At 31.9% G+C, this 16153-nt stretch overlaps 1 protein-coding gene across 2 annotated transcripts; it reads left to right on the forward strand.

The window, feature by feature from the left end:
• Positions 1-8456: 8456 nt before the first annotated feature.
• On the forward strand, positions 8457-14822 carry NRPE5 (Eukaryotic rpb5 RNA polymerase subunit family protein). 2 transcript variants are annotated; one of them, XM_039047475.2, is made up of 5 exons: positions 8479-8837; positions 9229-9405; positions 12592-12705; positions 14265-14406; positions 14506-14822. In XM_039047475.2, exons 1-4 carry the CDS (start codon positions 8571-8573, stop codon positions 14388-14390), a joined length of 684 nt encoding a protein of 227 aa, XP_038903403.1. In that variant the 5' UTR covers positions 8479-8570; the 3' UTR covers positions 14391-14406; positions 14506-14822. The 2 variants fall into 2 exon arrangements, with proteins under 2 accessions (XP_038903402.1, XP_038903403.1); XM_039047474.2 differs by having other exon boundaries at positions 8457-8837; positions 14265-14822.
• The last annotated feature ends 1331 nt before the right edge of the window (positions 14823-16153 follow it).

Here is a 16153-nt window from a genome sequence, read left to right on the forward strand (position 1 = left end):
ACTCGAAGCAAGAATTAAAATACTAAAAAATACGATAGGCCCTTACATTTTAATCACATTAAAAGGTAATCTAAGTAAAAAAATTGAAAAATCCAATCTTGCAAACCTTCATTCAAAATGCAGATTTAAAACAGCATTTTGATACCAATTGTTGGGATCAAATTTCAAGTGGAAGCGTGTGAACGCCTCGCATCTCGTTAACCGATTTTTTAAGAAACCAAAACAGTGTCCTAAAACAGAATGTAGAAGGATAAACACATTATAGGCATGCTTTAGATGAAGAGAAATAAAAAGGAAGAACCATTCTTACCTTTGAAGATTTTTGAGCTCCTAGAACGATCCTCTCGCTTTTTCAACAAATACGATCTCGAACATGAATGTCTCCTCGAACAATATTGAACATGACCACGGGAATAACCTTGTTATTCTCTAGGATTTCAATAGAAGGATATGTGGTATCTAACTATTGGAAGAGAGTGAAGAGAAGAGAATTCTTTGAAGAGAGTAAAGAGTATTTCTTTAGTGGCTAAGGTAAAAATTGCAAAATCAAATCTTGCTCTAAAAGGAACATAAGGAAGATTTTATAGGGGAAGGATTAGCCCCTTTTTCAAGTCTTTCCCCAATGTATCCTTGTGCACAATTAATTAAATAACACTTATTTAATTAATTAACACATTAATTAAATAACCATTTATATATGAAATCCAATTTAACGCATACATTAAATTAACATAAATATCGTATTTTTATGTGCAACATCTCTCTATTAATTACTAATTTTTTGTGAATCTAATTCACTTGAATTAAATGTTTGAATCTAATCCAAATGTTTCTTTCCAACTTAATTTAAATCATGGATCACATCCATAATCATTTACATATTAATCATCTTAATATGCAATTTTCTCAAATTGATTTGAACAATTCAAATTATTCCTCTTTAATATCTTTTAATGAGCTAACAAGGGGACCTAGTAGACCTGCAGATCAGAAGCTCCAATGATATGAGATTAATTGGCTAAAGTCATTAACCAAATTAATCAATATTCGTTAACTGTGGGTACACTCTACTAAAGACCCACAACTACACTCTTTTCACTACAGATATATTTATGTGTCCACGGATATAAACACATCACAGTAAGTTAGTTCTTCACGAGTGTTCGTAACACCAACTGGGTCAAATTACCATTTTACTCTTGGATTATCTCTGTATCCTTAAGTACTAGTGCTCCTCTAATGAACAACCTTTTTATGGTTCAACCAATAAACAGAAACCCTTCTCGAGCCAATAAGAGGGTAGGACCCTTTGTTCAAGTCTTGGAGACACCACTTAAGGGAACACTCATCTACTTACCCTGAAGTCGAGAAGGAGTGAATTCCATCTTATATTATTATGTTTCCAGCTTCTCACTTGATTTTGTCCCTAAAATGGTAGGCTTATTGAGTTGGTGAAATGACCATTATCACCCATACAAGTCAAAGAATAATCCCTCGTGAACAGAAGTTCATAATACACTCAGGATTAAAAAGGTCATCCAATTGAAATGGAAACCAAACTAGTTAACGATGTTACATCTAGTGGTTACTATTTCGTGGTCTAGTCTTATGCAAACCCATTGCATAGGATACCTCCATTCACGTGTCACCTATACGAACATGTTGGATCACTGTGTTTCTATCAAATACAAAGTGGGTTGTATCCATAGTATCACCAGGATAAAGTACCCAACCTTATCCCTATACTATAGACCCTTTAGGTTGTTTCTTAAACATTGATCCCTATATATCTCCACATATAATTCAAGACTCATAAGGCAATCCTGGATGTTAATTCATTAGATTTATGGTTATTAAGACAAAATAGAATAAAATACAATCAATAATATTTATTGAATTAACATTGATGACTCTTTATTGAATACGATCAATTGATAACATTTACTATCTACGAGTTTTAGGACATAAAACTCAACACATATATATAGAATATGCCATGAGAAAGCTTAAGAGGTGGGATAAACGAGCATCTGCATATACAGTGACGTCTATTGACAGGGAAACCTAAACTTTTAAAGTGTAAACTGACATAAGTATGATTTCTCCCTATAAAGGCCAGTACACACAAGTTGTGAGCTTGAAAGAAGGGACTTATTCTTGTAACAAGTGGCAATTATTCAAGATTCCATGCTCTCATGTAATTGCAGTTTGTAATTACATGCATTTGACATACTTACCTTTCATTGATGAATGCTACAAATTATCCCATTTCAAGCAATGTTATGAAGATCGTTTTCATCTAATACAACACCCAAATTATTGGTTAAAATTATCATTTACGGAAGTTCGTCCAAATGTGGACTTATGAAGAAAACATAATCGACCAAGAAGTACGTGAACTCATATGAAATTAATTGGCGAAAGACTAGTCAAAAAGTTTGATGTACAATATGCAAGGGAGAAGGACAAAACAAGCGTACTTGTCTATAACGTACATTAGGTGTTTCCTCTTCGAGCCATTGATGACTTTGTTATGTAATTGACTTTATCATGCAATAGACTTTGTTATGTAATTGACTTTATTATGCAACTGACTTTGTTATGTAATTGACTTTGTTATGTGATTGACTTTGTTTTATGTAATGGACTTTGTTATGTAATTGACTTTGTTGATATGTGTTATTGTAATTTGTTTTTTTTCTTATTGTAATAGACTTTGTTATTGTAATTGAAATTCGTTATTTAATTTTGTTCATATTCTTTCAGTGATGGTGCATCATGGATCCTGGTCCTTCTAATCTTATACAACCATATCAACAAAATACCCATAGTTCACAATTGATATGGGATAGTTCTTCTACTGTAGTTTTGAGCTGTTGAAGAAGGGAGGCATCTACACAACGTACTATCCTATTTGAATAATGTATCATGCCTTACATACAACAAGTTAGTTTTCTTGGGGTTGTACAGATTGGATTTATCCAACTGACATCTCATTACTACTTTAATAGAGCGTTGGAGACTATAAACCTACACATTTCATATGCGTTTGGAGACCATAAACCCACATATTTTATATGTCTTATGAGGAATGCACCAATTACGTTGCAGGACGTTGCAATTCAGTTTGGATTACCAATGGACAGAAAACTTATGATGGGATCATTACAACATGATTGGAAACAAGTTTATGACAATCTTTTGGGTGTTCAACCAAATAATTTGAAAGGCTCAAGATTGAGTATCCCATGGTTAGTGTCTCAGTTTACTGAGTCATCCCCTAATGCCAACGACATCAACATATAGAGATATGCACGAGCATATATCATGAAGCTTATTGGAGGATTTTTGTTCGTTGACAAGTTGAACACGTTGGCACACCTTATGTTTCTTCAACTGCTGGCCAATTTTGAGTAAGCTGTTAGGTGCGCGTAGGGTGGTGCTTGTCTTGCATGGCTTTATAAAGAACTATGTGGAGCTAGTAATGCACAAACTTTGAAAATAGCAGGGCCACTGATATTGCTACAAGTATTGAGATTATGATAGATTTAACATTGTAGCACCACAAGTTCAATTATAGGCCTCAGATCATCGTCCACTCAATTCCATATATTATTTTATTTATATATTTATTCCGTTGTCATTTTATGTAATAAAATATTTAATGATTTTTTTAATGTTAGATGGAGTGGAGTATCAGCTGCATCGAAACAGTCAACAAATATGTTGCTAGTATACCGATTAATATCTGATCGACTAATACACAATCAGGTAACAAATGAATATTACATACTTTTTGGGTGTCTAGCTAATTTTTTCAGATTAATTGGACACCATACACATAAGATATTTGGTCATTACTGCTTGATTATTGTTGTGATGGTCAAGACATTTGGTTAACGGTTAGCCCTCTTATATGCTTCCATACTATAGAGTGACATTAATCAGATCATATGTTGAGACAATTCGGTCTGCGACAAACGGTACCGACATTGTTCTATACACTCCCAACACTACACTAGATTGATTTGAGAGGTAAGCTCATCCAAGATTGGCGTTGAATTCATGTAGAATATATATTGTTCTAGCGTGCACGTCATGATCGTTGTGCACATGGAGAAATAACAAATGAGCTACCTGTACTAGATGACTATTTTTCTTCATACGATTCAATTACGAGATGATTTATCACACCTGACGACACTTACTATTACTGCATGGTAAGAGTTTTATTATCTTATGTTTTTCAAATGTATGATATGGACATTATTTAATATTAATATTTTTCATCATACAGAATAATTTTGTCCAATGTGTACACCAGTATCCACTACAACACAATTTACCAGAGTTGAGTTGATTGTGTGACCAAAACTTAGTAAATGTAGAAAATATTATTTAGCAGATAAGATGATCTAATGTTGATGACACTGATCGGAGACGTATTCGTCATAGATGAAAATGTCAACAAGGCGAAGCTAATCCAGAGAAACACGAAGACAACTACCATGTGGAAAATTTAGTGACTTGTAATTCAAACTTTTAGTTTCATATGAAATTCTATCTCAAATAAAAGAATTAGTGAAATTACATTTTATCTTGAGACACTAAATCGAATAAATGAGTATGATAAAATAGAACAAGAACAAAATAAGTAAGGAAGAAAATTGTTCATTTAAAATTAAAAAAAAATCTAAATCGAACAAAAAAATCGTGGACGGGGTCCATGAGTTTGGTTTTCGTTCATTGGCCAAGTCCACTCATATGCTGACATGATAGCCATCTACCACCCCAGGGGTGGTGACTGGATTAACAAAAATCATGTACCGGGTAAATGATTTTGGTCCAATTCCAAACAACCTTATTTTTTCAATACTTTTACCTTTAATACTATTACTACAATTTATTTCTTTAACCACTTTATTTTTTTAAAAAAAAAATCTTAATTTTTATGGGGTCTTTTTAATATAAAAAAAATATTTAAAAATATTTACACTTCATAGCAAAAAGTTCTAAAAGCATTTTTCTTATTTTTCTATTTTTGAAAATTCCTTTGCCGAAAATGGTCTGTGTCAATATTATCTTAAAAAATGAGAGGGATTATTATTAAAAATAAGAAAGAAAGTCAAAAGGGCAAATGATAATTCATTTATAATTCTGATGTATGTAGTCATGATGGATGACCATGAACCGAAGATTCCCATATTATATTTTATGGTATGTTTTTTTTTTTTTTAATATTTTAAACAATGGAGCTAATTAACCTTACTTTAAAGGTTCATTAGTTTGCAACGCAATTATAATTTAGATAAATCCCTTTAATTTTATTGTATGTTTGAATGTGTGTCTTTTTACTTTTGGTTGTATTTGTAAAAAAAATACTTTTAGAACTTTTTGCTATAAAGTGTAAATATTTTTAAAATTTTTCTATTTATAAAAATTTCTCTATACTTTTGAAAAATACATTATTTTTTAACTTAACCTCTGTCTCCATTCTAAATGCCTACCTCTCCTAATTAAAAGATATTCATTTCCATGCTCAGGTGAAACACCAACCACACTTTCACCAAGAGAAAACCACGACGAATGCAGAAGTTTGAAATTTAATTTTATACTTGTAAGACTACAATGTTATATTTCTATTTTTGCCAATTGAGGAATTTCTGTGATGGCATTGACCACTTTGTCCTTTCCTATCGATGCTTTGTTTGGCTCTATGTATGAAGTCATTGGAAGAGTAACGTGACTTTTTTTTTTTTTTTTTTTACGGATAGAATAGAAGTTTATATTAGTTGAATTATGTTCATTTTGACAATAATATGACCTTTTTTTCCCTCATACTTTTGAGATTTAATTTCTTAAATTACTTTTAACACTTTTCTAAATTTACTTCAATATATTAGTCGAATGAAAGAAACAAGTCAAAAGAATATGCATTTGACAATTTTTTTTTTTTTTGTAATATAAACGTTTCAAATTAGGACCAAATTTAACAAAAGGTATGGATTTAAACAAGTTTAAAGTTGTAATCACTAATTATAAGTTTGTAGTTTTAATTTTAAGAGGGAAAAAACCAAGTTGGACCTTTAAACTTGTTAAATTGTACCCTTTTTTTTACTTAAAATCTTCAACTTTTATCAAATTGCACTTCAAATCCAAGACAAAATGTTGCAATTCTTAATCTTAAACTTGGAAAACATTACAACCTTTACCTTCTAATAAGTTTGCATTCCAAAATTTGACAGAAAATTAAATTCTCGTTGAGGGTTGTCTTAAGCAAGATCCAAAGGTCATAGGGGCCCAAGCCCAAAGAAATCAGGGAGGTGGCATGGGAAAATACACGTCCCAGAAAAGAAAAGTCAAAACCTCAAGTTTCAAGTCAACCAATTGAAGCGATGAATATATACCAATCGAAAAATAATCGAGTTATGGTCGGTCTAGTGCCATGGAGTCTCAAGCGCCACAACTACCTTGAAATCGCTGAAGTTACATGTAGCCACAAATATGGATGACATTATAAATAGTCTCATTCAACGACCACGAAGGGGAAGAACAGCTAATATCTGAAGGAGAGTTCTAACTTTACTAATGAATGTGTGTGACGTGTGTATGGTTAGCTGGGCCATATACTCCCTATACTAACTTAGGCCTCGGAATGTGGTAGGTCACACTGAGTGTAAGGAACTCTTACATAGATTATCTCAAAATGCGAGACCATACCAGAGAAGCAGGTTGGGACAAGCCCACAAGAGTCCCATGATGATGACGACGACGACGAACTCGTGCAAGTTTCTCACACCAATAATATCATTTGCATGTATTGAAATTTCAACAAACTTTAAATGTAAAAATGACATGAAAACTACTTTTCTTTGGTCACAATTTATAAGTTTTGTCAAAGTTATTGAATAGTTAATTTGTGCATCAATCAAACTTAAAATTGTACAAACTTGATGTTATGGAGATTAATAAGTTTACGTAGTTTTTTATAGAGTTTTTTTAGAATGAAAATTAGTGAACTAATAAAAATCGAATAAAGAGTAAAAAGTGTAGAATGTATCTAAGTCTAGGTCTAATTCAATAGCCAAAGTAAGTCTAGCTCAATGATAATTGATATGCACTATCTATCTCACTTGAGATCTAATATTTGATACTCCATCCCCACAATTATTATAATAAAAAAGGATCTAACTCGATGAAATTGAGAGTTTAGGGTGAACATTTTAACCAGTTTAAAGTTTGTTTCAAAATAATTCTCATTAGCTTTTGTCGTTAAAATATAAATAAATTGCCCTAGTTTTTTCTTGACATGTATTTAAATTTGTTCTCTTAATCACATATATAAGTAGATACAAATTTCTTGGCTCATATATTTAATGACAAAAAGCCTTTTTGAATGGTTTTAAAGATAAACTTCAAATTTAAAAGTTAAAATGAAAAATTTTCAAAGTTGGAAGTATAATCATCGACGAATTTAGTATAGGTCCAAAGGGGTTCGAGTCCCTCTCAAATTTATGCTCTTTATATAATATATATATATATATATATATATAAAACTGACATAATGCTAATACTAATAACTAACCTGATGGTAAAAATAGCTTTTGGCTCCTTCAAACTTGGGTTCAAGCCTTACTTCTTAACTCTATTTTCTTTTTCAGATTCTCTGGATCTGCCACCGAGTATAATTGAAAATTTGAAACCAATTATTACGAGTGTATATGGGTTGGGTTGGGTTTAAGGTATTTTTTGGACCAATCCGAAAATTCGGGTTGGTTGGATTGACAAACCAAATGACCCAAATAAAGTTTTCAACCCAACCCAACTCTTAAAATTCGTTGGGTTGTCGGGTTATAACTTTTTTTATTTTTATTTTTAATGAAAAATATGTAAATTTATTATACAATATATGACTAATAACTAAAATCTCACAAAATTCAAATGCTAAATACCAAATATCTATGATATTTATTACAAACTTTATACAAAGATAAATATCATAACGATTTTATAAGAAAAATATTAAAAATTCACAAATTAATCAATGTAAAGTAATCAAACAAAGAGAAATACATGCACACACATATATATAGAGTTGTTTTTAAATATAGAAAATTAAACTAAAGTATTTACAAAATATAGCAAAATTTTAGAACTATCAATGATAAATGCTGGTAGACATTGATAGACTTCTATCAATATCTATTAGTGATATTGATAGTCTATCAAGTTCTAAAATTTTGCTATATCTTGTAAATATTTTCAACAGTTTTACCATTTCAAAATAATTTCCCATATATAATTCGAGTTAGGTTGGGTCAACCCAACTCAATCCAATAAAAAAAAAAAAATTCAACTAAATCCAATCCAAAAACAAAACTAACCCAACTCAACTCTTATATTTTAGGGTGGATAGTCGTATTATTTGAACACCTACCAATTATATAGTTTAGGGTTTATTCTTTTTATTTTTTGGGATTAATTTAACCTTAATTTTTTTGAACTCTTTTCCCATTTCTAAACCAAGAAAAAACAGAGCTACGCTCTATTCGCGGAGAGAGGTAGCGAAAATGGAGGAAGATGGGTTTGAGGGAGAGCCGAATGAAGTGGAGTTTGGCACTTGCTTGAGTAGCTACATCGACAATGGCACCACTGAAAGCCACAGATACTTTCTTTCTCGCAGAACAGTCTTGGAGATGCTTAGGGACCGAGGTTACACTCTCAACTCCTCTGATATCGACCTCTCTCTTCAACAATTCCGAGAAATTTACGGTCAATCCCCCGACGTTGATCGCCTTAAACTATCCGCCGTTCATCGCTCCGATCCCTCCAAAAGAGTAAGACTCCACTGCTTCTTGCATTGTTAATTCCTTCGCGCGTCTTGTTTGACTTAGTCAAATTAGGGCGGACAATGCAGAGTTCTTTTAGATTTTGTTATGAGGATAATGATGCATGTTTTCTTTTTCTATTATCGTGGGAATGAACTGGACTAAATTGCTACTGGATTACCCTTCTCTACTAGTTTATGTTTTATGATGGGTTACAGAAATGGTTGTTGCGAATTGTGATCATGGAGTGAAGTTTCATTGGGACGGATTACTGAGAGAAATATTTTACTAAGCGTGGACGAAACATACAAATTATTGGAAAATATTAGAAAGGCTGACAATATAAATACAGCACCTTCTCGTAGTATTTGTTATTTCAAAACTGATGTTGATTTTGCAGGTCCTCGTGATATTTTGTGGGACTGGTGCTGTGAAAGTTAATGCTATTCGCAATATTGCTGGCCAAATTGCTAATAAGGACTCTTTGCATGGTCTCATTCTAATTGTGCAAAATCAAATTACAAACCAGGCCATGAAAGCAGTTGAGCTTTTCTCGTTCAAGGTTGAAATATTCCAGGTTTGTTTCTTGAAGCTGCGTATGCGAGTAGCATCTTGGTGAATACTTGGTTTCAACGAGTCACTTATTTGTTGTCATGCTTTGTTTTTTAGTATTTTCTTCATACTTCAGTTTTTTGTGTATTCTTCACAATGGACACTGCTGAAGTCGTTATCTCAGTAACATCAGGAGCTGGTTAAATTAAATATCAACTGGATCATTAATCACATTCCATGAAATTGGCATCGACATTAGCGAGCCCTAGAACACTATATAGGTGAGGGAACAAGAGTTTTCCATGGTAGAAAAGAGAAATAACTTAAAGAACTAGAGGTCTTGGGTATTGAGAAGCATAACATATTATAAATCTCTTCCATTAACTTTTAGTAAGAAAATATTATCATGGCTAAAGAGAAAGAAGCCTTCAATCACTACTTCATGGGGACTATGAATGTAAAAATATAGTCTTTTCTATTGAGGATCGCACATTGGAAAGAAGGGAGGTTTTGAAAGACGTGGACGAAAATATCGTTATCGGTGTAAATATCGGTAAGTCAGATTTACGGATATATCGATAGATATTTAAATATCGATGGATATTTAAATATCGATGGATATTCTTGGAGGAATCATGGATATCACGGAAATTCTTAAAAATACTGTGAAATTTTTAGTGAAGTTTTAGAACATACTTATTTAAGTAATAAACTATGACTTTAAGCATATAAATCTATAATTAGAAGCCAAATATAATTGGTAATGGAATAATAGATAATATTGAAGACCAAAAAAATTATTATAAACTGAATTTTTTATTAATAAAGTCTAGGTCATACAAAATGAAGGTCAAATACAAGATTCAATAACACAAAGATGATCTAAGAGTTATTAGCTCCACATTAGCATAATTCACTTGATAATGACAATATTGCTCCTAAGTTCTCGTATGTTAAAAATTTATTACATAATTGGAAATATGTCATCCATGAGTCTCAACATCACCCCAATCCTACCAATAGGAGGATACCTTGGATCAAACTGTGTTCCATTCAGATGGGGATGATCTGAAGAAGGTAGATAACATAGAGTTTCTAAGTCTGAGTCATCATCACTTTCACGAGAAAGTTTTTTTTTTTTTTTTGGTAAAAGAAACAATTTATTGATAAGTATAAGGGGAAAACCCCAAACAAAGAAATTACAATAGGGATCGCCAATTACTAACTAAAAAAGAAAAAACTGAAATGAGTGAAAGAGTACTTTAATTTACATAAAAAAAAAGCAGTAGACAAAACAAACTCAAAAAACTGAGCACTAGAAAAACAAGTATCAGTAAAAAGTGAACTTTCACGAGGAAGTTGTCCCCATGTATAGATCGATGTCTTAAACCCATCACTATAACTATAGGAACCACAATCACTTGAACTACTATAGTTACTATGAGAAAAGCCATAGTTACTATTGTTATTGATATATTGACCATGTTCATATTGATTGTCTAAACTCATCCCTCCATACTTGAAAAAAGTGAAAAAAAGTGAGTGAGCATCAATCTAAGCATCATCATGTGTGGATCTTCTACGAATGAAAGGTTTTCCTATTACTCTAGTTCCTGGCCCACCAACTCTATGGTCATGGCCGGAGTTTTATGTGGCATGGGTGAATTGAAATTCTCCAATAAATAGGCTAATTCCTGCTCCACCAGCTTTATGGTCGTGGTCAAAGTCTCTGTTTTGGTATTTCCAAATTTAATTTATTGAGAATGAAAGTTTTGGATTGAAAATTGGAAAAAGGCAACACATTGGAAAAGCGTGGTATTGGAAAAAGAAAGAAAAGTGATATAAAGAGATAATTAGATTAGACAACATTTAGACGAAATATCCACGATATTTCCACGATATAACCACAAAATATCTGTGATATATCAACAAAATATCCATGGTATTGTTAAGCTGCGAAAGATATTAGCACAAAAAGATATATCGGAGATATATTGCTAATATCGGAGATATATCATGAAATTTGGAGAAAAAAGATCTTATCCCCTAATATCACTACCGGATATGTGATTTTACGGATATATCGTAGATATATCATTAATATATCGATATATTTTCATTCTTGTTAAAAGATACAAGAGCTACTCCTCCCATTGTCAATCGGTTTTGAGTTGGAACTCGGTTTCTCTAATATGGTATCAAAGTCTATGAAGTTCAAACGGGTATTCAATCAAGATCCGACTCAAGAATAGTGAACCCAAGAGGCTCTATCTTGAGGGGGCATGTTGAGTATCCCACATTTTAAAGATAGAAGACCTTATAATATTTTAAATATAGTTAGAAATCGACGAACCCATGTTTCTCTAATAACTCTTACATTCTAGCAATCCTTAAACAAGGTCAAGCATAAACACTAGAGAATGAAGTTGATATCTTTTCCTACATGCACAGAACTATAGAGAAGTCCAGCCATTTCTTTAATGTGTTGCCATGGGGAGCAAATAAGAGAGAAACGACAGTAGATGTGAAATATGTCAAATTTCTTTGCTTCCTGTTGTATATTGCATAATGAAATTTGGATTTTGTAATCAATACTTAGTTATTATGCTAGTGGAAACAATTGTATAGAATCAAAACTTAAGTTGAAGGGTTATTGGTCATTTTAAAAAGTTGCTTTTGAATTCCCTTTAGAGAGAATGGGTAAAATTTTGTGGCAGAGTGGTTTTTTTGCTACCTTGTGGGGCATTTGGAGTGAGCGGAATAACAAAATGCTTAGAAAGGTTGAGAGATCGAGTGAGGATGTTAGGGAGGTAGCGGTTTATCGCCTCCATATGGGCTTCGGTTACTAAACCAATTTTTTTTGAGGCTAACCCTTTTGTAATTATGAGCTTAGTCTTGTTCTTTTGAATTGAAATCCATTTCTATAGTTATTGTCGTGTTTCGCTGTTTTTTGTTGGGCTTGTTTTCTTTTTGTTTGTCCTTGTATATCCTTTCATAATGAAACCGTAGTTTTGTTTTGAGAAAAAAAGAGAAAAAAAAAATTGATAATCATGAAAAGTTCATATGTCTAGTTATATGATTTATCAAAATTTGAGACATTATTCTATATTTCCTCATATGACTTCTATTCACTGTAATTTTTGTCTGCTACCAAATTAGTATATTTGCTCGTTTGACTTCTATAGCACTCTTATTTTTGTCTGTTACACAGATTACTGACTTGCTCGTCAATATCACAAAGCATGCGTTAAAGCCAAACCATCAAGTACTATCGGAGGAAGAGAAACAAAAACTTTTGCAACAATACAGTATAGAGGAAAAACAGGCAAGATATTGAAAAAGACCCCAAGCAATATTTTGACAGTTTATTTTTCAATATTATAATCTTGCATTGGTGATTGCTTAATTGTGAATTTTATTTCCTTCTGCATGATTGCATGTAGATTAATCTCCTTCTCATGTTAAACATGCTTTCCTTGAATGACCAACATTTTCTTCTTTTCAATATTTATGCTAAATGCTGATAAGAGTCATGTCAACCAACATCTTCCAATATTTCCAGTATTCTACAACTGGGACTTTGAGTGAGCAAATGACATATAGTGCTCATTTCAGACTATATTTTGTTTTGGCAAACCTCATCCAAAGTGTGACACTACATAGACTTATTTTGTCCTCCACATCATTAAGCTATATTAGGGGACGTTTGGATTGCTGGCTTGGCACCTTAAGCTTGGGTGCAATAACCTGAGGGTTCAGGAAGTTTGGGTCCAGGAAAATTGTGTATGAGAGGATTTAGGAAGTTTTGATTTAGGAAAACTGTATATGAGGTGCAGGTTTAGGAAAACTATGTGGGGACATAAATAATGTTGTAGTATTCAAGCTGGTTGATGTCTCCAATTAAACCTGAGCTTAGGAACTTCTCTTCCAAATGTGGTTTGTGTTAGAAAGTGAAACCCACCCTAAGCCTAGCCTAGGGTTTTGTATCTTAAATCTATGGGTTTAGGCAAAGGGTTTTAGATGCTTGAATTTATGAAAACTGTCTGCGGTTCAAGTTGAAAGCTTCGGTTTATGAAAACTGTGGGAGGTTGATTAGTGACTTACTGTTCAAGCCTATTGGTTTTTCCAATTAAACCTGGGTTTGGCAGCTTCTCTCCAAGTGTAGTGTGGCTTCTAGCCAAACATATGCACCAAACACTCCCTTAGTGCTAGGGAATGAATGATTGAGAAGTCTTAAAGATACGGGTTTTTGGGTTCAGGTGACAGCCCATCGCATCAAAAAAGAAAAAGTGACCCATTCCTTGATACCTTGCTTCAGATAAAAACTAATAGTTAATAGTTTTTCAGCTTGGTAGAGGGAATTTATTGATTTTTAACGTTTTACTTTTTATAAAAAAAAAATCTTTACTTTTTTTTTTTTTATAAAAGAAATCTAGCTTTCCTGGAGAAAAAGATAAACGAAGGAATAAATTGAACTTTAAAGAGTTCTTTTCCTCAGCATTTATGACTTGAGTAACAGGAGTTACCACGTTAAAAGCACAAAAACAGTTGCATCTCAATTACATTAATACTACCGTAGCCTTTTGGATCAACTTGTCCATGTGAGATCACAGAAAGGAGTTAAGGGGATGTTTGACCCACCAATTTCATAAGTCAATGTTAAATAACTCAACTTCAATAGTGTTCACTCTAACACAGACTCCTAACTCTAGTATATTAACTCCAGACTTCAAAACTCTACGTAGGTGCCGAATACCTTGTATACAAATGAATCAAAGTGCTATGTGCAATTGCTTCTTGAATTCTCATGGACTCTGTTTCTTAAACTAGTACCAACAGTTGCTTCAACTTCAAGTCTTTATGCCTACTTTTGATATAATGCAGCTTCCTCGTATGTTACGTATGGATGCTGTTGCTCGATATTATGGACTTGAGAAAGGGCAGGTTGTGAAAGTGACTTACGATGGCGATATGACTAGGTCACATGTAACTTATCGTTGTGTTTGGTGATGGCCTATCAACACAGGTTTTGCCAATCATCTTTTGGATTTCCCACCCCCCCCCCCATAACGTGATTAGTTTTTATCTTAAACATCTATGTTCCAGAACTTCTTGTATTTACTAGGCCTCCAGTGCAGATTTTATAATTATGGGCTTCTGCAAGAAATCTGTATCCACAATTACTGCAGACATGCACACAAGGTACTTGTAAACTCCCTTCCTCCCCTGTCCCAGGATATTCTTAAATATGCAAGCTATGTATGAAAGAAAACGACTGAAGCTAGTTGTAGGAGATATATTTATATCTTTTTCAGTCCTTCATGTTGGATTATGATAACTTTTAATATTTGTTTTGGATGGCAAGAGAAATATGCTTGGAAAAGAGGAGAAACACTCAAAATTTTAAAATCAAGAATATAAGAAATGAAGTATTTTAATGAATTTACTTCTATAGAACCTATATTTCCTTCATAATAGTGTTAACAAAAAAAGTACTATTATTGGCTCTCCATTTTGTTTTTTGTTTTTTTTTATTCGAAAAATAAGCTTATACTTCTTTATGTTTTAAAAATGTTTCAAAACATAGCTTAAACTAAAAAAATATTTTGTTAGTAATGCTGATCTAAATTTTGTTCTCTTCCATTAATGCTATATGTGGTGTGTGGAGTCCGTGGGATGAGCTCAATATTTAATATAAATGTTTTTTTTTCTTTTTTGAAAATGTAATGAAAATTTTTAGCCAGCCATTCATTTTCAAAAAAAAAAAAAAAATAAGTAAAAATTAGATATTAACGTAAAAATCATGAACTAAATGTTGTAACTATAATGTTATATCCAATTTTTTTTTCTTTGACAAAATAACATTATATACAACCAATAATTATATTATTTGTTGCTGTTTAAAGTTATATTATTTAGATTAAAAAGTTATTTTCATCCTTGAACTTTGATAAAAGTAACAATTTAGTTTCTCTAATTTTCAATTTGTAATGATTTAGTCTCTATCATGATTTTTTAATCAAAATTATGTATCAATTTTTATTACATAACGACTTAGTTTTTATAGTATGTAAATAAATTTGATTCCAACCATTTATCAATATATGTGCAAGAAGTTTTACTAAATAATAATAATTATTTTTAGTATAATTTGTAAATCATATTAATATTTTTTTTAAGAATAGAGATTAAATCATTTCTTATTGAAATTTAAAGACTAAATTGTTATAAATTTGGAAGTATAGGAATTAAATCATTACGAACCAAAGTTTGATCAAATAGTTACTTTCATGAAAGTTCAAGGAAGTTTTTAACTTATTATTTAACTTTGTAGAGTTATCTATCATGTCTATGTATATTTTCATGTTAAAAAGTAATTATATTATAGTGTTAATCAATACTATGCATTTATTATATGTTATATGTTATAAATGTCTATTGCCTTTCGTGTTTTTATTTATTTGTGTTTTTAGTACACAAATATCGTGTGAGGATTTGAAGATATAACTTTAGTGAGTATTTGCTAATTATCCTTGAGTTATGCTCGTGTTGACATATTTTTATTTATACCAATCTCTTTTTGTTGTCGAAGTGAGTTTGACTCAGTAGTATTGGCATGCACGGCTCTAGAGGTCGGAGGTTCATTCCCCCTCCTCGCATTTGTTATATTAGAAAAAAAGAAATCTCTTTTTGTTTTCCCTATTTTTTTTTTCATTTTTTATAAAACTTTATCTTGTTCTCTAATGCTATTTATTTTTCAATTTATAAATATA

This window comes from Benincasa hispida, chromosome 11 (genome assembly GCF_027475165.1).
Source record: "Benincasa hispida cultivar pf3 chromosome 11, pf3_genome.v1.1, whole genome shotgun sequence".
NCBI lineage: Eukaryota > Viridiplantae > Streptophyta > Magnoliopsida > Cucurbitales > Cucurbitaceae > Benincasa > Benincasa hispida.